Genomic DNA, 23,662 nt, shown 5'->3' with positions numbered 1-23,662 from the left:
TGGAATGTGGTCGAATAGATTGATTTCTCATTTCCAAAACCGTTAATGTAATAAATTGGGAAAATTCCCAATCAATACCCTGTACTTTGGCTCGAGTGACCATTTGGTCCCTGAACTTTAATGGATGGTTAATGATAGGTACTGGATTGTCGCATTTTGAAAGTTTGGATACTGAATTATCACATTTTAAAGTTTGAGGACCAAATTATCACTTGAGCCAAAGTAAAGGGTACTGATCAGGAATTTTCCCTAACAAAATTGCAAAATATATGTATAGCATACACCATGGAACTCACTAAAAGGGGAGTCCCCATTTCCTTCATATCCTATCATAATATGCCAGGTTAGCCTCACACCATTAAACTCTTACACGTGTGAACTGATTAACGGATGGTGGGAGAACTTCCGTTTCTTTGCTTTTTATTTTTTTTTAAATATTAAAAACATTAAAACAAATTCACTAATGGTTATGACATATGGGGACGATTTCTCTAAACTCTCTTTCTATCTACAATAGAGGAGAAACAAAGTAAAATTTGTTTCTAATTTACAACAAAGGGCAAACAACAAAATTTATTGTTTATTTACATCATTGCATGATTCCTTTTTTTCATTTCTCTCTACAACAGGAGAAGCAATGAGATCACCGATATCTTTCTGTGCAAAATACCTTGAAACAGGGATCCCCTCTGATGGAAACAAAATCTAACCTCAACTTTTTAAGCAACCACAACAGAAAGAGCCTCCCATCATGTGCTTTAATTTTCTGATGGGTTTGGATCTGGTCGAGGCTTTTGTATTTGGCTAAGTCTATCTCTCAAAGTGCTTGCAGTGCTCCAAAACGATGGAGAAAATAAGCTCCCAAACCTGTCTAGATCTATCATTGTTGTGTCTTGAGTGGACTTAGGCATCTCCTTCTTCCTATTCCATTTTTAACGCTTTGCAAAAGCCTTCTTACAGCAAAAACAGAGAACATGGGCTAGAAATTTTTACATAGATTTGGTTTCTTAAAAAGAAATGGCGGTAAACCCCCATAGTCTCGAGATTCATTCCATTTGTATGGTGGGGTTAAAAATTCTAAAGTGGGCTGAGTCATTCTCCCAAAAATCGATGAATTACACTGCGCTAACTGTGTGATGCTGATCTGGCACATTACAGGAGATCCGGACTCCCAAAAGGGATGTTTCATTCTTTATTGGCATTCATCTTCTGTATCAACTTCAAAAGATGTTATTTTCAAATGACTTCTTTATGGTCTTGAATCAAGGAAAATCCGTGGATATTCCAAGTAAAACAACTCCTACTAAGGATTGGCTTGTTAAGCATCTTCATGGAAGATCTAAGTCATCGTCAAAGCAATCTATTTTGTCAAGGCGCACCAGCCACCAAAAAGAAGGCATGATAGTTTCCCAAGTCTCACTCGACAAAAGAGTTTGAGGAAGGTTTTTGAGAGGCCTCACTCCCAAAGCTCCTTTCCAAGTCCAACTTTCAGTTCTACATCTCTGAGTTGAGGGATTATTAGCCATGAACATAGGTAAGTTCCAAGTATTAAATCTACTAGAGAGGTTTGCAATTAGAACATTGGTTTGAAGACGAGTGCTGTTAAGCCCACCTCATTACCTGCAAGGAAGTATATCCTTCAACCTTATTGTAACTCCCTTTATTTGTAGATGACATTGACAACCTGTTTATCTCCTTTAATTGCTTCATCTTTCTTTGAGAGGAAAAAAGCTTGCTTCATCTTTATTTTTCTCCTTACCAGTTTATAGTGTTTACAGAGTCTCCTTCAATGGCCAAGCAGTTTCATGCAAAAAAAAAAAAAGGAAAATAAAATAACTAAGCAACTCCACAAGTGTTCTAATTGAACGTGAATCCACAATAAACCCTGTAACTATCACAGTTCACAAGATTAACACTGAATAACAAATAATATAAACTGTGTAATCAGGTCTTTCCCCCAACTACCAATCCACAGAAATGGTTTCTGATTTAGTGAATTTACATTTACATTCAAAACAGCAGTTAATATAAATAAAGAATACGAGCAGAGCTCCTGTTTTTGTATCGAAAAGGAGGGGGGAACTTTAAAAAGGTGAAAATGTGGAGTCCCTGCTTAATGGTGTGGAGCCCCTGTTTTGGTGTCAAACACAGAGAGGAAAGAAGAAGAAGATGTACATACCTTGTGTTTGGTTTGAATTGGTTCACTCACTGCTCACTGGTAGAGTGTTTTCTTCACGATCAAGGGTTCAAGCTTGGCTCGCTTCACTATTCTTGGTCTATATTGGTTGTGTAGAATTTAGTTTTTGTTGAATCTGGTTGCTGGTAATTTTTACAAATTTTATCTCCTGTTTGACAAAACTCTACTTGATGGCTTCTTTTGTAGATTGCCGTGTTTTCTAGCGGTGTTGATACATCTGCAACTGAGACAAATGGAACAGTCCTAATTCAGAGTGCCAAGGAGGTTGTATATTGAAGGAAGACAGCTGTTTTGCTTTCCTTCATGAATGTTTTTATCTCCATTAGCTAATGCATGAACAAATAAAGCTTTCTCTCTGTGGTGATTGAAAACTTCTATTTATTTAGCTTCTACATAAGTAGGTATTGTCTTTGATTCATGTATTTGGATGATAATGCTACAGTAATCATTGAGGCTTCATTTTGTTGTTTCTTTCTTTTTAAGTATTGTGGTGAGGGGCACATTTATGAGTTGGAAATAGTATCAGGGGCAAAATTCATCACCTCTAACTGTACTTCATGATTTTTTCTTTTTGTGTATGGAGTATGGACAGATCTCATACTACATGTATTTGGCTTTATCATAGATATAATGTTAACTTTTACGAAGATAAATAATAGAAATTATGAAAAAGCATAAAAGGCAGAAATTATAGAAAAAATCATCGTAATTGTAGAAAAACATGGAAAAAAAAAACAACAGAATTGCAGAAACAATAGGAATTATAAAAATACACTGAAACAGTAAAAAACTAATAGAAATTACAGAAATTAATGCATAGTTCGTCCACCCATTCCAGATCTGAGAGAAGCTTTAGTTCTTCAATGTCATAAATTTCAATTAGCTCGACTAGGTGTTAGGTCGGTGGCTTTTTTGAAGCAATTCACAGTTAAATCACATGTCTTCAAATCATGCTAGATCAAGCTTATTTTGTACAAGAAGAGGCAGATTTGAATGCTGGAGATGGAATTCCTTTTACATCTTGACTTAAATGGCAACTCATCTGGGATTAACGGAGCTTCCCCAGATCTTTTCGTGGAAGCAATGAGAACCGGAGCTGGCTATGCAAGCACCGGGCATTCGCTAGCACCTAGCGAATAACACCGATTTCTCTAGGAGAGAGAAAATGTGACGAAAATAGGAATAAGAGAACTTGAAGAAATTCTGAAATCTGAAGTATGAATTGATTCATAATTCTGGGAAATAGCAGTATTTATAATACATTGAGAAATTATAAAAGAACTAGGAAAAAAAATTAGATTTGATCTAAACATCTCAAACTTGTAGATAGGATCGAACTCTTCTTGACTTGATCTCCCCCGTCCGATCTCCCTTGATCTTATCCATGCATGAATCTTGGATTATCTAGAATTCTTGAATTCTTGTTGAGTCTTGGATTCTTTGAATTCTTGATGAGTCTTGAATTCTTGAATTCTTGATGAGTCTTGGGATAATCTTAACCTTATCCTAGGAGCTGCCGCCCCTAGGAGTGAGATGGGTCTTGGGATGGGCCTCCATCATTCTCCCCCACTTGGAGAGAACTCGACCCCGAGTCATGACGAGGATAGGCAAGTGTTATCTCTGGCAGGTACCGGTGAAGGTCAGCCACGTTGAAGGTCTTGGATATACCCATATGATCTGGTAGGTCCACTATATAGGCATTATCATTAATCTTCTTCACGATCTTGTATGGACCATACTTCCGAGGCTTCAACTTGTTGTAGGTACCTACGGGAATTCTTTCCTTCCTTAAGAAGACCATAACCTCATCACCTACATCAAATACTTGAGGTCGGCGGTGTTTGTCTGCGGCCATCTTGTACTTGGCGTTGGATTGCTCTAGTTTCTGCTTCACGGCCTCTTGGACGGACTGAATTTGTTCTGCCATCTGCTCTGCTGAGATACTGGCACTGGGTTCCTTGGGTAGCTTCACTAAATCCAGTGCATGGTTAGGGACCTTCATATACACGACGGAGAATGGGGATCTGCCTGTAGAACTGTGCACTGCATTGTTATAGGCGAACTCAGCCTGGGCTATGGCGAAGTCCCACTGTTCGGCCGTTCCTGGCATATGCTGCGAATTAAATTCCCTAAGGTTCGATTTACCACTTCTGTTTGTCCATCTGTCTGCGGATGGGCTGTACTGCTGAAATTAAGTGATGAATCAAACAACCTCCACAGGGTCATCCAAAAGTGACTGAGGAACCGTGTGTCACGATCTGAAGTGATGGTTTTGGGTACCCCATGTAAGCAAACAATCTCCCTGAAAAATAATTTGGCTGTTGCGGATGCATCTGCTGTTTTCTTGCATGGGAGGAAGTGAGCCATTTTTGAGAACCTATCAACCACCACGAAGACGGAGTCCATGTTCCTCTAGGTCTTTGGCAAGCCTAGCACAAAGTCCATGGACAAGTCTTCCCATATAGCAGTAGGAACGGGTAGGGGCATGTAGAGACCTGTGTTCTGGGTTTGTCCCTTAGTTGTCTGACAAACATAGCACCTGCTTACGATGGTAGACATGTCCCTTCTTAATTTTGGCCAATAATATCGCCCCCTAACTGCTTCTACTGTTTTGTCCCTTCCCAAGTGTCCTGCTAAACCACCCCCATGCAAATCCCTGATGATCTTTTCGCGGAGGGAGGTGCAAGGGATACACAGTTGTTCCCCTTTCATAAGGAACCCATCATAAATAAAGAAGTCTTTTGCTGGCTGCTTATTCACACATTTCTCCCATACCTGTTGGAAGTCTTCATCTTGGGCATATAAGTCTTTTAGGCATTCAAAACCCACGATCTCAACACTGAGGGTCTTGATGAGAGCTACACGCCTACTAAGTGCATCAGCCACTTTATTTTGCTGTCCTATCTTATACACAATTTTATATGGGAACTTGTCTAGGAAAGCAGACCATCTGGCATGTAAATCACTCCTTAATTGCTTTTGCCCACTAAGATATTTTAGGGCCTGGTGGTCAGTATAGAGAACAAATTCCTTTGCAATTAAATAGTGTTCCTATGTTTTCAAGGCTCTTATCACAGCATAAAATTCCTTGTCATAGGTAGACCACTTTCTCCTGGCTTCACATAATTTTTCACTAAAGAAAGCAATGGGCCTTTTCTCTTGGGACAATACAGCCCCTATGCCAACTCCACTGGCGTCACATTCAACTTCAAATAATTTATTGAAGTCTGGTAAGGCAAGAACAGGAGCAGTACATAACCTTTCTTTTATGAGAGCAAAACTTTGCTCTTGTTCTTCCCCCCATTGAAATTTCCCCTTTTTCAAGCATTCAGTAATGAGAGCCATGATACTACTAAAATTCTTAATAAAATGCCTATAGAAGGTTACCAACCCATGAAATTGCCTGACATCTGTGACAATGGATGGGGTCGGCCACTCCCTAATGACTTTCACCTTTTCTTCATCTACTTTCACACCATCCTTGCTTATAATAAATCCCAGGAATAATAAATTATCATTCATAAAGATGCATTTCTTCAAATTAGCATATAATTTATTTTCCCTCAATGTTTTCAGGACCTCCCTAATATGTTCCACATGCTTAGTGATAGACTTGTTGTATATCAAAATATCATCAAAATAGACTACCACAAATTTACCAATGAAGGGGCGCAATACCTGGTTCATCAGCCTCATGAAAGTGCTAGGTGCGTTGGTTAGTCCAAAGGGCATGACCAACCACTCAAACAAGCCATCTCTAGTCTTGAAGGCTGTCTTCCATTCATCTCCGGGATGGATCCTGATTTGATGGTATCCACTCCTGAGATCTATTTTTGAGAAAATTACAGCTCCGCTTAATTGGTCCAGCATGTCGTCCAGCCTAGGAATGAGAAATTTGTACCCAATGGTGATCTTGTTAATGGCCCTGCTGTCGACACACATTCTCCAACTGCCATCTTTCTTAGGTGTTAATAAGGCAGGTACTGCACAAGGACTCATGCTGATTTGAATGTGTCCCTTTTTCAATAATTCTTCTACCTTTTCACGTAAAATTTCATTCTCCGTGGGACTCATCCTGTAATGTAGGAGGTTAGGTAGACTAGCACCTGGAATAAAATCAATATGGTGCTGTATATCTCTTAGGGGAGGGAGTTCATTTGGTAACTCCTCTGGACTACATCATTAAATTCATCCAGTAGTCCCTATATTTCAACTGGAATTGTATTTTCATCATTAACATCTTCTCCCTTTACTACTAACAAATGTATCTCATGAGTATCCTTACATTCTTTAACAAATTCAGCATGATGATGGGTGATGGTAAGGAAATTTTTCTCATGTGCCTTTGGAGTATTTGTAATATTTTTTTCTGCTATGGGTAACAAAGTATAGCGTGTACCTTCTTTTTCAAGTTGGTAGGTATTCTTCCTACCCATGTGCCTTGCATCTGTATCAAATTGCCAAGGCCTCCCTAATAAAATATGGCAAGCATCCATATCTACAATATCACAATATGCTTCATCATGGTACTTACCAATTGAAAAAGGTACCTTGCAGCATTCTTCCACTCGTACGCCGCCTCCTTCCTTGATCCACCCAATTGTGTATGGGTTGGGATGTTTTTCAGGAATCAGCTGTAATTGTTGGATGACATCCCTGCAAATAATATTTTCCTGACTACCACTGTCAATAATTAAATTAAATAATTTTCCCTTGATAGTACATCTGGTACGAAATAATCTGTGCATTTGAGAAGTATCATTATTTTTCTGGGACAACATTAATTTTCTTACCACACAAGTATACTCCTCATGTTCATATGGACCCTCTTCATCCTCTCCATCAGGTCCACAATATACTTCATCCTCAATATCTTCTTCCTCCTCCCTTTCTACCATATTAACTGCCTTCCTCCTGGGACAATCACTAGATCTATGTCCAACCTCATTACATTTAAAACATTTAATAGGAGCAGGCCTTGCATAAGGGTTACTGGGTTTATGAGGGTTGGAAGGATTACCTCGAGTATGTCCTCCTGTAGTAGCCTTACCGGCGTTACTTGTACTTGCCAGGTGAGAAGGTTGTACTACCGGAACTGATTTGTTTCTATCGACAGTTGTCGACCTATTGTCGCTCCCGCTGTACCGGCGATAATTATCATTGCGTGCCTTGTCTTGGAACATTAATTCTGCTTTCAAGGCTAGGTTCCTTGCTTCCTGCACACTAAGAACCATCTGTACACCAATTTTATCTCTGATAGACGGTCTTAAACCGCTTAGATAACGGGCTGCCTGTTGGTTATCACTTTTAGATAATTGATTTCTTTCAGCTAATCTCAAAAATTCAGATGTATATTCATTAACACTACGAGAACCCTGCACACACCTCTGATAAGATTCAAACATATATTGTTCATAGTCAGGAGGTAAGAATCTACCTCTGATCAATTGTTTCATGCGCCTCCAGGTTCGAATAGGACCCCTTCCTTCTCTCATCCGGGTCTCTCTCATCCGTTCCCACCAAATAGATGCGCCTCCCTTTAATCGGAAAACTACTAATTTTACCCTTCATTCCTCTGGTATTTCCATGTAATCAAAGAACCTATCGACTTCTGTGATCCAATCTAGAAGTCCCTCTATACCAAGATCTCCACTAAAAGTAGGAATATCTACCTTGAGTTTAAATTCATCATTATTCCTACGGGGGTTGAAATTACCTTGATTGTGCCAATTTCTACCGTTTCCGTCGTTGCCGGGAAGAACTGGAGCACCACCAAATTCGAAATCGTCATCACTGTCGTCGTCAAGAACTGGGCGTCGGGATGCAGTAGCGACGGGTGGTCTGTTGTGGTCGTCTCCTGCGATCTGCTGTGGATTTTCCTGGATTCGTGGGACAACCTCCCGAAACAAGGTTTGCAGTTGTTCAGTCACCTCTGCCAACTGCCGTTCGATGTTACGTGTGGTTGTACGCTGCTCTTCGATTGCTCTCCAAATAGCTGGGAACCCCTGATCTCCGTCACGGGGTGGGTTGCGACTGCTACCGTTTGGGTTGGACATGACTGGGCGAATTCCCTGCTCTGATACCACCTGACGCAGCATGGAAGCAATGAGAACCGGAGCTGGCTATGCAAGCACCGGGCGTTCGCTAGCACCTAGCGAATAACACCGATTTCTCTAGGAGAGAGAAAAGGTGGCGAAAATAGGAAGAAGAGAACTTGAAGAAATTCTGAAATCTGAAGTATGAATTGATTCATAATTCTGGGAAATAGCAGTATTTATAATACATTGAGAAATTATAAAAGAACTAGGAAAAGAAATTAGATTTGATCTAAACATCTCAAACTTGTAGATAGGATCGAACTCTTCTTGACTTGATCTCCCCCGTCTGATCTCCCTTGATCTTATCCATGCATGAATCTTGGATTATCTAGAATTTTTGAATTCTTGATGAGTTTTGGATTCTTTGAATTCTTGATGAGTCTTGGATTCTTTGAATTCTTGATGAGTCTTGAATTCTTGAATTCTTGATGAGTCTTGGGATAATCTTGACCTTATCCTAGGAGCTGCCGCCCCTAGGAGTGAGATGGGCCTTGGGATGGGCCTCCATCACTAACCTTCACTTGGATTGTCAAAAATCATGTTGCAATGGCATTTAAGAGGTTGACATACGCATTCCACAGATGGTAGCTTAGGTTCATATCTGAAACTTGCTGGAATTCAACAACCTGAGTAACGGTGCTTAATCGAGAGATACTTTTCTAAAGCTTCAAGAAGACCTTCTTTGGCAATGGACGTTCAGGGAGAGACAAAGTCTTCAAGCATCTGAGACCAAGATTCATGAATCATGATTATTTTAGGCCATGTTTAATTTGGGAGTGCTTAAAAATAAGTGCTTATTTGAGTCAAGACTACACCATTAAGCACTTATTGGTGTTTGGAAAATAAGCCCGAAATAAATTTTTATTTAAAAATAAGCGCTTGTTTTTCAAACCCAAATTTCCAGCTTTTTTAAGTGCTTATATAATAAGCACTTATTCAATTCTTTTCTTCCAAAATTATGGATGTTACTATAGATGTCAGTATTTCGATGAGGGGACTCAAATCTGCCCATGACATGTTTGAATACCTTGAAAAGGTTTATCAACAATCGAATATGTCTAGGCAATATCAAATTGAAGTTGATATTTTCTCGTGTTTAAGGGGAGAAGCGGATTCAGGAATACTATGCTGGGTTTGTGAACTTTTGGACTGAATATGAATTGGCTCGTTTTGGGGATCTCTCTATAGACTGTTGTGTGAAAACTATGAAGAAACATCTCAGTAAGAGAAAGACTGCATTTTTTGATGCATCTAAGATCTGATTATGAAACCCTACACTCTAGTATACTCAGTAGAGAGCCTGTACCAGATCTTGATATATACTTGGTGAGTTATTAAGGGATGAATCTCATTTCCTCACTTAGTCTACACTTGATCAGAAGAATGAACATGAAATGGATACTGTCTTCTTGGCCACCAAACAGAAGGGGAAGAAGGATATCTCGAAGATGCAATGTTATGAATGCAAAGAATATGGACATGTAGCATCCCACTGTAAGAAGAAAAATTTCTGCACCTACTACAAACAACAGGGACACATTATTGTAGAATGCCTAGTCAAACCCCCCAAGAAAGGACAACATAAGGCTTATCAAGCCTCAGCTGAACCAACTCCAACTGATACTACATCATCCTCATCAGCTCACAAACTAGATGCACAGGGAAATTTGACTGAAGATAAGATTCATGAGCTCATATCCTTGGCTATTTCCTCTGTTTTTTCTGCTATTCGATTGGCTGGTAAGTCTGCTTATTTGTGTTCTCCTTCACACATGTGGACCATTGAATGTGACCAGCCCAAAATCGCTCTCAACCACCTATACTGTTGGCCTTCATCAATGAAAGTTATCCCTTTGGGACCTTCATGTTACCAAGTGAGATGTGTCACATTCCCATCTTCCAATTAATATTTATTATTCCTAAAACTTTTATCCAATGCAAGGCTTGGATCAGCCACATTACTATTAGGGCAAGTGAAACAGAGATAGATGTATTTTAATGGGACTTCATTTACAATGACAAACTTGTATGTGCAATGCACGTGCCCCACCACTAGTAGTTAAAAAAAATGTAAATCTGAACCAGGTGCAAGTTTTGCATCCGGTCTAGATTTGCATTGCAAACAAATGGAGCTCATAAAAGAGTAGAAATCTGCTAAATTAAAAAATATAAAAGAAAAGTAGTTTATTAAAGAGAGAAGGAAGAGAGAAGGAGAAGAAGAGAAGAAGAGAAGAAGAGAAGTTGAAAAGAAAAGAGAGCAATAATCTGGTCGCCCCCTTCACTTATTATTTATATTAAAATAATAGAACAGTACAAAGATAACTATGCCCTTATAGAGCGGCAAAACATAAAACAGCATATATAACACTCAAAAACATAATAAAATTTGGACTCACATAACTATTGTGGTCCCCACCTCCTATCTAACAACTAACATAAAACATCTACTCAGAAAAACATCATAAGACTAATTAATCTTCAACAAAAAGGATACACTTTTATGTCCACATGTTGATACATGAGCCCCATAACATGTATAGCATCAAGCGCAACTTGTAGTAGGGTGAAATGCAACTTGCAAATTGCAATGTCACAACACGCAAGTAACTTGTTTGGTGTTAATGTAGAACTTGTTTTAATTCGTACCACAAAAATGTCCCTGGAAAGTTTTCTCCCTCGTATAGTTATATCGATTGGCCAGGTATAGATATAATAGAGATTGTAGACCACAAAGATTCACCCTCTAATTTTACATCCTAAAATAATAAAAAAGAAAAAGCAAATAAAATCTGCATTCTTAACACTAATGAAGAATCATAACTAGAAACTCATGTAGATGACTCATTAGCAGCAGCCATGTAAATTGCAGCCAAAGACGCATAAACACCATCTTTGATATTGACTAATGTTTCATGCTTCCCTTTTTCAGCAATGACTCCATTCTTGATCACTGCAATCAAATCTGCATTCTTAATTGTGGATAATCTGTGAGCCACTACAACTGTGGTTCGATCCACCATGACTTGGTCCAATGCAACTTGGACCACTCTCTCAGATTCAGCATCAATTGCACTTGTTGCTTCATCAAGTAGTAGGATCTTTGGCCCCTTCACTATGGCACGTGCAATTGCCACACGTTGCTTTTGCCCACCTGACAATTGGACTCCTCTCTCTCCTACTATTGTATCATACCCCTGTATTAGTTTTGACAGATAAACAAACTAATTATTTCTTTTGTTTCAGAGAAATGATGAATTGAGCACAGTTAAGTGTTACAGTGTACCAACATGTTGCAATCCACTAATGAACTTGTGGGCATTTGCCAGTTCAGCTGCAGATATAATCTCAGCTTCTGTAGCATTTCCTTCCTTTCCATATGTAATGTTGGCTCGGATGGTGTCATTGAATAAGACAGGTTCTTGACTCACCAAGCCCATCTGCTGCCTCAACCACTTCAGCTTAAACTTCTGAATATCTATTCCATCTAGAGTAATGTGGCCTGAACTAGGATCATAAAATCTCTGCAACAATGATATCGCTGTTGATTTCCCACATCCACTTTCTCCAACCAGAGCAACTGTCTGATGGACAAGAGATTCAGATTATTAGTACAGTATGATCATTTGAATTAATAGATTCTAAAATGTTGATAACAATTACCTTGTTGGAATGGATGGCCAAGCAGAGGTCTTGAAAAATTTGAATGTCAGGCCTTGTTGGGTAATTAAAATTGACATGTGAAAATTCAATTTCTCCCTTCACATTTTCTAAAATTAATCCAGAGTCATCACTTGGGTCTATCTTGGACTTCTGGTCAAGAATTCCAAAAATGGAAGCAGTAGAAGACTTGGCTTTGGTGAAATCAGGTGCAAAAGAACTAGATTGAGAGATTCCAACAGCTATCATGAAGAGTGCAAAGAAAACCTGCAGAGCAGGAGATTTGCAATAAAGAAAATCAAAACCAGGAACTCATCTCAAAGGACTAGAATAATTTACATCATAAATGTGGATGGATGGGATACTTACACGGAAAACATTCCAAGGTGTTGTTTTTCCATCCTGAACAAGCCGTGCTCCAGCATAGAAACTGGTTGCATAAACACAGTACAGGAAGAAAAAGGACAGCCCAAAACCAACCCCACCTACCAACCCTTGCCTCATCCCTGTTTTCAATGGGCCTTCACATTTCTTTTTGTACAGTTGCATCACCTTCTCTTCTGCACAAAAAGAAGCAACTGTTCTAATGCTCCCAACAGCATCTTTAGCAACTTGGCTTGCTTCTTCATACATCATCTGCAACATTAATTTTGACATCATGTTCAACACAAACCAAGGAGGATACAGGTTTAGTTTGAAAAATAGTCACTAAAAGGCCTCATATGGACTTATTTTTACATATTTTGTTAACTTTGTGCACTTTGAAATGCATTTTTTCCTTCTAAATGCATTAAAAATATAATGAATCAACACGAGTCTAGATCAAACCTTCGCATCTGCACTAAATCCTTTGACGAACTCAAATTGGGCCAATCCACTAAGACCTATTAGAGGCAGCAAAGCAAGGATTATAAGAGACAATTGCCAGTTTGCTTGGAAAGCAATGACCAAACCCACAATTGCTGTTGCAGCATTCTGCACGAGCAGGGCAAGGGAATCCCCTACCAGACCCCGCACGGTTGCTGCATCTGCAGAAAGCCTTGCACCAATGGCACCACTCATGTGATCGGGGTCATCAAACCAACCAACCTCCATGTAAACCACCTTTTTGAAGCACATTGATCGGACCCTTTCTATTAACTTACAACCAGCAACTGAAAAGAAGTATGTCCTTGATGGAAATGCCAGTAATGATACCAGGCCAAGGACAACAAACATGATAGCCCAAAAGTGTGAGTCCTTCTTAAGTTCACTTGACTGCATAAAGAATGTCTTTATTACACTAGAGATGAATATCCCATAAACTGGAAGTATTGCACCACTGACTCCTGCTGATATCACTCCAAGTACTAGGACTGGGATCTCTGGCTTATTCAGATAGGCAAGGCGCCAGAGTGGGACTGTCACTGGCTGTTGAGAAGGTGGTGGAAGTGGGGTACGGGATTCTATTACTGCAGTGTCTTGGATATTAAATCCATTGGGTAGACCAAATGAGGCTGAGAACGAATGGCGGCTGCTGTTTCCAACCCCCGATGATCCCCTACTTATGGAGCGTAATAGGGAAATACGACTGCTTGAATGCCTCTGAGAATCCACTATAATGTCTGGTTCTACATTTAGTGCTTGATGTTCTGAATCTTGGTTCACTTCTTGCAACTGTGTTAGATGGCAGTATACTCCATTGGGATCCTTGAGTAACTCAGAATGAGAGCCTGATCAATTGACAACTATTAATTAATGTAAAACTATTTTCCCATACATTGATAAAATCAATATAGTAGATTAGTAGGTAACCCTCATGCCTAAGAAATTCTTATATGACTACAGAACAAAATAGAATCCATGAAATTGACTCTACTGGGAAAGCTCACCTGGTATGGTAGGAATTAATGAATCTACATATTAAAAATACCTTGTTCTACAATCTTTCCTTGATGAACGACAGCAATCATATCAGCATTCCTAACTGTAATCAAGCGATGAGCAACGATGATGGTAGTTCTGTTGACCATAAACCTGTCCAATGCCTCTTGCACAATTCGCTCAGATTCTGAATCAAGTGCACTTGTTGCTTCATCTAGGAGTAGGATTCGTGGTTCTTTTAGAATTGCTCTCGCTATAGCAACTCTTTGCTTCTGGCCTCCAGACAGCTGAACTCCATTCTCACCAACCAAAGTTTCCAGTCCCTGAATGGAAAAAATGAACACAGTATAATAACAATAAAATGTAAAAGAAGTATTATTTCTTCAAATTGATTACAACAATGTTAGAATGGCAATTAAATAGAGATCAAAGTAACCAAAGTATTCCAAAATTAATACCTGAGGAAGTTTATCTATGAATTTGTCAGCATTGGCAAGTTCGACTGCAGATCTGATCTCTTCAAGAGAAGCACCGTCCTTCCCATAGGTTATATTGTCTTTAATACTAGAAGCAAACAGTACGGGTTCCTGGCTAACGAGCCCGATTTTGCCCCTAATCCATTTAAGCTGAAACTCCTTGAGATTTATTCCATCAATGAGAATTTGACCAGCTTGAGGATCATAAAATCTCTCTATCAGATTGATCACTGTCGACTTCCCACTTCCACTCTGTCCAACCAAAGCTGCAGTTGTGCCACTGTGAACGGAAAGAGAAAACCCACTAAATATCTGCTCAGTTGGTCTAGCCGGATAACTGAAGTAAACATCCCTCAATTCGATATCTCCACGAATATCATTCAGAAGCTTCCCCTTGTTGTCATAGGAGTCTATCTCTGGCTTTCTCTTGATTGTCTCAAGCATCTTGAATGCTGCTGCTTGCCCTGCAGAAAATGCGCTCATGCATGGAGATGCCTGACCTAAGGACCTGGAATGCAAAAGGAATTGAATAATGAAAGAAAACCTTATTAAAGCATAAACAATCAAAATCATACTATGCAAATGTCATAGACTTGGAGACTACAAACATGTATATATGTATATATGTAGAAACAATGAGCAGACATCTTCAAGTTTTCTTGCATTATTGGATTAATAATTTGACATCAGAAGTGGGGGGAAAACCATCCATGCAAAAGAAGAAGAAATTTGCAACTTACAAGGCACCAGACAAGACAGCAACAATTACATTAACAACTCGGCCCCCTGTATAGCCTTTATCAAGTATCAGCTTTCCACCATACCAAACTGCCAAAGCATAACCGCAGTATATGATGAAAAAGACAGCACCAAGGCCTAACCCAACAGCCAAACCCTCAAGAACACCGGATTTATATGCAGTCCTTAGTGACTTGTTATATTTAGTTATAGCTTCCTTCTCTCCAGTAAATGAGGCGACCTGTACGTATATAGTCATAAAAGAAAGAAAGTTTTACAATTAATATATATATATATATATATATATATATTAATGAACATCAGTTTCACTTTGAGAGGAGAAAAGTCGAAATTTGCGAGCTGAGCGCATACCGTTCTGATAGAGCTGAGTGTCTGTTCCACAACTATTGCTGCCTGTGAGTAAGCAGTTTGTCCACGGGATGTCATCTTCCCTATAACAATGGACATGACTGCACCAGCGACTACAAGAAGAGGAATGGAAGATAACATGACAAGGGTGAGAAGCCAGCCTTTGGCGAATGCTACCACGAAGCCACCCACGAATATCGACATCAACTGTATAAACTTGCCAACCTGCAACATGCATTGACAAGGAAGAGAGTGAGGAAATGAATTTGCCGTTCAATTAATATTTCTTAACCTAAATCAAGTATATAAATGGTGAAAATGTTAGGAAAAGAAATTCGCTAGCTACTCTAAGAGGTCTACCTTCTCACCGATGGCGTCTTGAATCAGAACAGTGTCACCGGACATCCTTCCAACAACTTCTCCTGGGTTTGCTTCTCTATCAAAGAAACCGATATCTTGCCTCAATATCGTTTTCAGGTATAAACTCCGTATCCGTGCAGCCTGTCTCTCCCCTGTGATCATCCAACAAGCCACCTCTGCAAATAATAAAAGTTCTCTCAGTGATAGTTCTACCTGTTGACATACAGATACTGTACCACAGCCATTCCATGGTAGAGCTGCAACTCGGGCGAGGGTGCTCATAAAAAACCGAACCGAAAAACCAAAAAATATTAAAAAAACGGTTAACCGAACCGATCAGTACGGTATTTTTGAAAACCGAATGATCGATTCAGTTTTCAGTTAATCTAGAAAAAAACCAGCTTAACTATTTATGTATTATATATAAATATATATAGTATGTTATATATTTATTTATAATATGCAACTGATTTAATCAAGCTTTTGTTAAGACAAAAGTTGTTAAGTATAAAAGTTAAATTTGATTATATAACCTTAACTTATGTCCCTCTCTTCGTTTTTACACTTATAGCACGTTGCTTTATTCTAGTTTAATCAAAAGAAAATACAAATGAAAATGTCATTCTTGACCCTAATAAAATGTGGATAATCATTTTATTCCATCAGTTATTTTCTTTGTTCAAGGAGGAGGATACACTATTATAGATGAAGAAATTGAAGACCATGCATTGTTCTCTTTCTTCTTCTTCATTGTGTTGAAACCAAACATTAATTGTTAGGTAAATTTGGAAACTAAACATTGATTCTTTCTCAAAGTTTGGTATGACATATCAAGGGTAATTTGGGAATAAACATTGGCCCATGCCCTTAAACATTTTTTTTTTTTTATTTGGTTTAGGTGATCACTTGATCATTTTCAAATAGCAACACAAACAATTCTTTACATAGAAGATTAATTAAGCAAACTATAGTAGATATTTTAGTAAAATACAAACTATAAGATAGGTCTTAGTAAATCTATGAAAGTGTAGCGAATGTTTTAGTTAATAACCCTAATAAAAACTACAAAAATATATGTAGAATATTTCATAGTTTCACTAAATCACAATGGAAATTGTTCAGTCCAAAACATATTACCACATTTGAAAGTAAGCCCATTTTTGTTGGTAATGTTAAAATGTTTAAGCTTTGAAACATTAACTGTGGAATCACCAACATATATAGGTGGGACATATGTATGAGTATGTGACTGATATGGACAATAGGATTGAAAATATAACCACACCCCAGTGGGTCCCCTATCTGATGACATTCTGGATTGACCATTTTGATTATTCTTTGTATAATTGGCCATTTTCCTTTCAAATTGATTTTTATATTCGATGAACTGGTTAAAATTAAAATTACAAAATTATAATTGAACTAGTTAAAATTATAATTGACCATACCACCACCATCTGTTTGCATTTGTAATGCCCATTCAGGTTGGTTGAGGTTGCCAACTTACCATCAACTAAAAACATTAATTTTCATTTTTTCTATTTTAATGATTTATCGTTTTACCTTGTCCTAAGAGATAGAGGAGTGGAGAGATGAACTTACGCAAGAATGCTGCTACAGCGGTTCCCGCAGCCAAGTAGATCAGTTTGAGACAAACCTGAACATAATATATAATAATCAGAAAAGAAAAGTTGTTACTGATTGAGCCCATCTGAGCTTAAGCATTCCCAAGTGAAGAAATAAGAAGAATATATTCTTCTATATATACTAGCAATTAAGAAATTATATTTGGCTGCAGAGAAATTAAACATATTTGATTTATTTCAACGAAGACAATTTACGCTTACAATAGCGGAAAGATAAATGAAGGACGATGAGATTTTCACGTGACACATGCTCTCATGTCTCCATGTTTGAATCAGTACTGTTGTATGACCCGGCCAGTTCAAATGGTTGGACCAATTGGCTCACCAACAGTCGGTAAAACTGAATCTGTTTTATTTTTTATTTTTTTAAAGAACTAGTCAATTTGTTTATGAGAGCTTGATTGATAATATATGTTCCTGTTTCAAGGTAAAACACTGTCACATCAGTGCGATATAGGCAATATATATATATATATATATATATATACATATATATGTTTGGGTGGGAAAATCTATGATGCAAGAAAAATATGGTATTAGAATTAATTCTTTTAATTAAATAGGCTTTAATTAATTAGAATGTAGTAATACATACCTAGTACATAGTACATACCTTGGAAATTTCGTGAACCACATTGTTGGTGCCCTGGGTGTGTCCAAAAGAATCGATCAACTGGCCAAACAGTAGGATGACGAGGGGCATGGACACCCCATTTGCAATTCCAGATATTGTGCCCACCACCATCATTCCCATGTCTGTGCCATCCGCAAAGGAGAACAATTTGTAGTATGGGATGCTCTTCTTCTCACTCCTCTCATCTTCTTCTCCTTTCTTCTTCAAATCTTGTTTTTCATCTCCACCATTTCCTGTCTGAGGTGGGTGGTGATTCATCGCAACGGTGGCCTCTTGGTTTGTATTTGTATCTCCCCTCCTCTCTTCATCATCCATGTTGCCAGCACTCGCTTCTATTCTATGTTCTGCTATTTCTCAGCTTGGAATAACGGAACCTAGCTAAATCATATAACTGCAAAACACTATAATTTGAGTTCTCTTCTTATAAATGACGATTCCACACCAAAACGAAGAAAAAAAAAAAAAAAAAAAACAATCAATCTTTACTCAAGTAACTAACGACACCAGAGAAAAGAACCGGTGCATCTTGGCACCTGAAAGTCTAAGAGTACGAATTGCAGAAACAAATATCTGCTGCTGCAACTTTTTAGGAAAATATGGTGATACAAACCTTCACAAACAACAAGATCAGTGAAAACAATGAAAAGATGGAAATGAAAAGTAGAGGACAGGACAATTGGACATCATTTTCAATTAAGAAAAACAGAGACCTCTATCATTCATTACTCTGCAATTTCGCCTTCCACATTAGCATTACAAAGTCACCATTTAATACCAGCAGAAATCACTGAAAAAAACAAAACGACCATAAACATAATAGTTGACTGTTGCCAATCCTCTAAGATGTACATTTTCTTTTATTTTCCTAATGCAAGCTACTCTGCCAAAAAAAAAAAAAACAGAAAAGAGTGTACCTTGATGGAATTGCAGAATCTGGGGGGTTTACACCTTTGCTGATTTCTTCGGCTTCCTGTTTAAATTCTTGGTACTTATTTCTTCTTTTTATTCAACCCAAATATTTATATGTGCTTATCAAAGAAATTATATATATATATATATATATAGGGTGCTTTGTAGGAGTTTCCGTGGGGAGCAAGCAGTACTACAGATGTACTCGAGTATCAGAAGTCAAAGAATTAATGAACGGATAATGGAAGATTCCGTTTTCCCCTACTCAGAATGTATCGGGCTTTCAGTTGGTTCTTTTACAACAATAGCTAGTTTAACTTAGTGCAGCTGCTGAGTAAAGTCATGGCCGTAAGATATAAACTTCTCAAAGGCCTAGTTTTTAATGAATTATATATGAAAACAAGCTCATAGTCATATGAATTGAGGCTTTAGAATTAGAGTAGTACTACTGTACTGATGTGGGTCATGCGCCATTAAAATGATTTTAAAAGCTGCAAAGTCAAAATGAAGCGCATGCGTCGTGGAGAGAAGATATATAGATGTGATGTGAGCTCTGGTTATTAGCCTGCCGTTAGAGGCTAGAGCCGACGGGGTGAACCCGGATCTTCTGCTCTTCTCGCGAGTCGCATCGCTCTCCGTAGCCCGTTACACGCAGCGGTGCGACATGGGAGCAGCAGATCCCAACTTTCGGTTCTCTCTCTCGTCAAAACATGTAAAAAATATACTAATCAATTTGGAGAAAAACTGTGGGCGGTAGAACCATCGTTGTTTCATTGATGTATTTGTATTGTATATGTAGTTATGTACAGCCTCTGACGTGCCTTAAATTTGCCAACTTGCCAATTTTTTAATCCAGCTAACTATTGAATTGTATTTGTATATATAGATGTTTGCTTGGGGATCAAGTTGTTAGGATATATAAGCAGATGATGGATTCCTGTATGTCAGCCAAATACTGATCAAAATTAAACATCCATTAGAGTGTCAACGCGCGATATTTAAAACTCTGAATTTTGAATTCAAAATTTGATATAATCGATTAAAATTCGGATAATTTGAATATTACAATTGATCGAATTAGGATATGACCTGACTCCATTCGATAAATATCTGAATTTGATTAATTATTTAATTTTTATATATAATATATAAAGTAATTAGATATTTTATATAATTTATATATAATACTTAAATTATATAAATAATTTTATATTTATATATTTTTAGAGAAATTGTCTAAAATTCACCATGAGTCTTCAAAATTTCTCTTAAACTCACCATAACTTTTCAAAATGTCTAAAACTCACCATGTCACTAACTTGACGTTAAACAAACTAACGTGCATTAATATATTACCATTTTAAACTTCATAAAAAAAATATAAAATATATACAAAATAAATTAATGGGTGTTAATATATTACCATTTTAATATTTAGACATGAAAAAAAGAAAAATTCAAAAAATATTTTTAAATATAAAATACATAAAAACATAGATTGTAGAAATTGAAAAACAAAATCAGAAATTTAAAATTGTAGAAAAAACACCAAAAATTATAGAAAAACATAGACATTGTAAATAAATAACAGAAATACAGGAAAATTTATAGATTGTAGAAAATAGAAAAATGTAAAAAAAACAGAAATTATAAAAAAAAACATTGGAAATTATAACAAAACATTAAAAATGCAAAAAAAAAAACAAGAAAATTGAAAACTGAAAAAGACCACTTTTCCTCTAACTCACCATTCAAGGGTAATTTGGTCATGAAAATTGTTATTTATGTTGACATGGACACCTCTGTTAAGAAGCATTAATGGTGCACTAACGGAAGGTGAGTTTTGGAAAATAAAAACTTACTAACATTGAGTTTTAGACATTTTGAAAAGTTGTGGTGAGTTTAAGAGAAATGTTGAAAACTCATGGTGAGTTTTGGGCAATTTCCCTATTTCTTATAAATAAAATATTTATTTTATATATTTATTAATTACATAAAATAATTAATTGGATGAATTCGAATCAAATCGAATATTCAAATATTTAATCGAATTCAAATTTGGACAATATTGAGTTTCAATATCTATCAGATATCGAATTTTGAATCAAATATGAATTTGGGTTTGCCTAATTTGATTCGAATTAGATCTATTTACACCTTTACATCCATTGAAATCTATTTTTATATGGATAAATTACAACCCCCACCCCCTAATACTATGCAGTCAATGACAAAGACCCCCTGAGCTTTATAGCTGTTAGTCACTGACCCCAACAAAACCTCATACTATGCTTTAAAAGATGATACATGAAATCCATTGAGGGGTAAGTTGATATTGATATAGTAGATTTATTCCCCTCTTATATGCTTTTGTAGCTAGTTGATATTTGATCAGTAGAATTATTGTCCAAAATTTGCACAATTAATGGTGCATCATAGAAGACTGTTATCTCTTTGACATTGTTTTTCTTTGCTTCCTGTAGACCCAGTCAGCCTTGGATGCAGGGATGTTTTACTTTTACCCAACGTCCTGCTGCTGCTATATATTACTCTGGTTGGATTACTTATTCATGATTGTACAAAAGAGCCATCGACATTAACTCCTGCTCTATGGAGTTGTAACAATCCTATTTTGCATATGGGGCCTTATGATATATGCATTTACAATATTCTCTATTATAACCCATATAGGACCGGCTGTTGTATTGTCATGCAACTTTATGAGAAATGACAATTCCATATATGCACAAGCATAAAAGAAGCGATAGGTTGTTTCAATTTCCATATTACACACTAGACAAATTTTGTCGTCCTCCTTCAAAAAAGTTCATTTTATCATTCGTGGGGATGCCATCCCAATGGAGCCTCCATGTAAAGATCTGATATCTAAAAGGAACTTTCAGCTTGCAAATACTGACGACGATGATGATGACAAATCTCTTGTTGAGCATGTATAGGCTGATTTTATAGAGAAAATTAGGTCTTTTAACTTTTAATGAAGTATGGCAGTGCTGAGATCCCTCGGCCTGTTGAGGATATCCACCCTTAATTAATGTGGGAAATTATCACAAATGGAGACTTGCCTTCTGTCCCTAATTTTCCATATGAAGTCATACCTTGAAGTGGGAACATGGATCCATCTTTCATGTATTTGGTTTTCTGAAGCACAGACACCCTCCTTTTTAGGATGACACTTGTTTTTTTTTATCAATAGGATGACAAAATTTATCTTAACCTATTGTGTGGAAAGCCTTTGTTCTAGCTCTGCCCTTCCACCAAAAACTTGTTTGAAGTTTCTCCATCTCTTCAATGGTGCTTTTAGGCAACGAATTGAAGACATTTGATACATAGGTAGAGAGTAGAGACTGAGCTACAACTTGTATCATTGTTGATCTTCCTGCTTGTGATACCAGATTTGCTTTCCACAAAAATGGTTTTTGCCTTAATTTGTCCACTAGGTCTTTATAGGCTGGTTCCCAGATATTTGTCATTCCAGTTTGGCTTTGGTCAGTACAAGCCTGGTGCTCATACGGTCACACGGTTTGCACACGGCAAGGATAAGCTACACATCCTTTGGCTCATGCCTTGTCTAAACCCATGCGAAAAAGAGCTAAAGTGCTTTCGTAAGATATTAATGAAAATGAAAGACAATATATATTTAAGTACTTATTAGAAAAAATAACTATCAAACCCTCAATATAAAAAAAAAAAAGTTTTTATTTTCACTTGAAAAAGTTAGATACCAAATGTAAATAAGCAATTATTTGAGTACACATTTATTTTTAACATAAGTACTTTCAAATATAACCTTACAAGTATTTTGTCATTTTATGTATCAACTACCCATAATGAAGTGGAGTAGAGAGGTGCAAAATACAGAAACTAGAATACGAGCTAGTGGTTGTCTGGTAGGTTAAAAATGACTTCCATCTTTCGGTGATTCTTAGAAATCGGAATGATAAAAAATCTTAAACGATTGCATCTCTGTTTTTTTCATTGTTTTCAAAACTGGACTGGATCAGACAGTCGGACCGGAAAAACTAAAAACTGATTCCATTTTCATCTAAAATCATTTTTTACTTTAAAATCGTTGATTTTGATCAGCAAACCACTGAATTGGCCAATTAACCATTCGAATGGTTTTAACTGTTTTTCATTTTTTTTAAATTTTTTATTTTTTATCAAAACCGATAACCAGACCCCTGACCAATTTGGTCACCGGATCGTTTTTAAAAATCATGATTTTTTTATTTCAAAGATTTTGGGTCATTAGGCATTAGTCATGGCCAAAATATCATAAGTGGCAACATTGGATTTTTCAACAATATACAATAATAATAATAATAATAATAATAATAATAATGGAGGGGAGGTCTTTTTGTCTGACAACAACACCCGACCTGCCGACCAATCTGAAAACCGAGGGGAGGCTTCCGTATTTAGCAGAAATGTCAAGACAGTTTTAATACTTTTACCCATTATTTATATCAACTAAATTTGATAAAGCAAACTGCAATTAATATTCATTCAATCCAGCGACTTGGAATTCAGCCGTCATCAAACTGTCCCCAAGACTAAAGTAATAGACTATTAATATTGTCATCTCCACAGCTCCTAACTGTCGGTGATCGAGTGATGGAGACCCCTACTCCTACCCACACCACAGAGTCCTCGATCAACCGACCCAGAAGAAGAGGTAGTGAAAGAAATATATA

At 37.2% G+C, this 23,662-nt stretch overlaps 1 protein-coding gene across 1 annotated transcript; it reads right to left on the bottom strand.

Annotated features, from left to right (window-relative positions):
- Window positions 1-633: 633 nt before the first annotated feature.
- On the bottom strand, window positions 634-19,649 carry LOC104607164 (ABC transporter B family member 4-like). The gene is made up of 14 exons (XM_010272721.3): window positions 18,953-19,649; window positions 18,749-18,825; window positions 18,018-18,429; window positions 17,361-17,415; window positions 15,759-15,934; window positions 15,402-15,623; window positions 15,032-15,270; window positions 14,274-14,799; window positions 13,865-14,138; window positions 12,781-13,664; window positions 12,322-12,588; window positions 11,956-12,219; window positions 11,583-11,876; window positions 634-11,489 (listed from the first exon to the last, which is right to left on the bottom strand). The coding sequence occupies exons 3-14, from the start codon at window positions 18,351-18,353 to the stop codon at window positions 11,124-11,126; spliced, it is 3,903 nt and encodes a 1,300-aa protein (XP_010271023.2). The 5' UTR covers window positions 18,354-18,429; window positions 18,749-18,825; window positions 18,953-19,649; the 3' UTR covers window positions 634-11,123.
- Between the last annotated feature and the right edge of the window lie 4,013 nt (window positions 19,650-23,662).

This window comes from Nelumbo nucifera, chromosome 3, assembly GCF_055504915.1.
Source record: "Nelumbo nucifera cultivar China Antique chromosome 3, China Antique-T2T, whole genome shotgun sequence".
Taxonomy (NCBI): domain Eukaryota; kingdom Viridiplantae; phylum Streptophyta; class Magnoliopsida; order Proteales; family Nelumbonaceae; genus Nelumbo; species Nelumbo nucifera.
The sequence above is the reverse complement of the archived record's forward strand: the minus strand, read 5'-3'. Positions and strand labels throughout refer to the sequence as shown.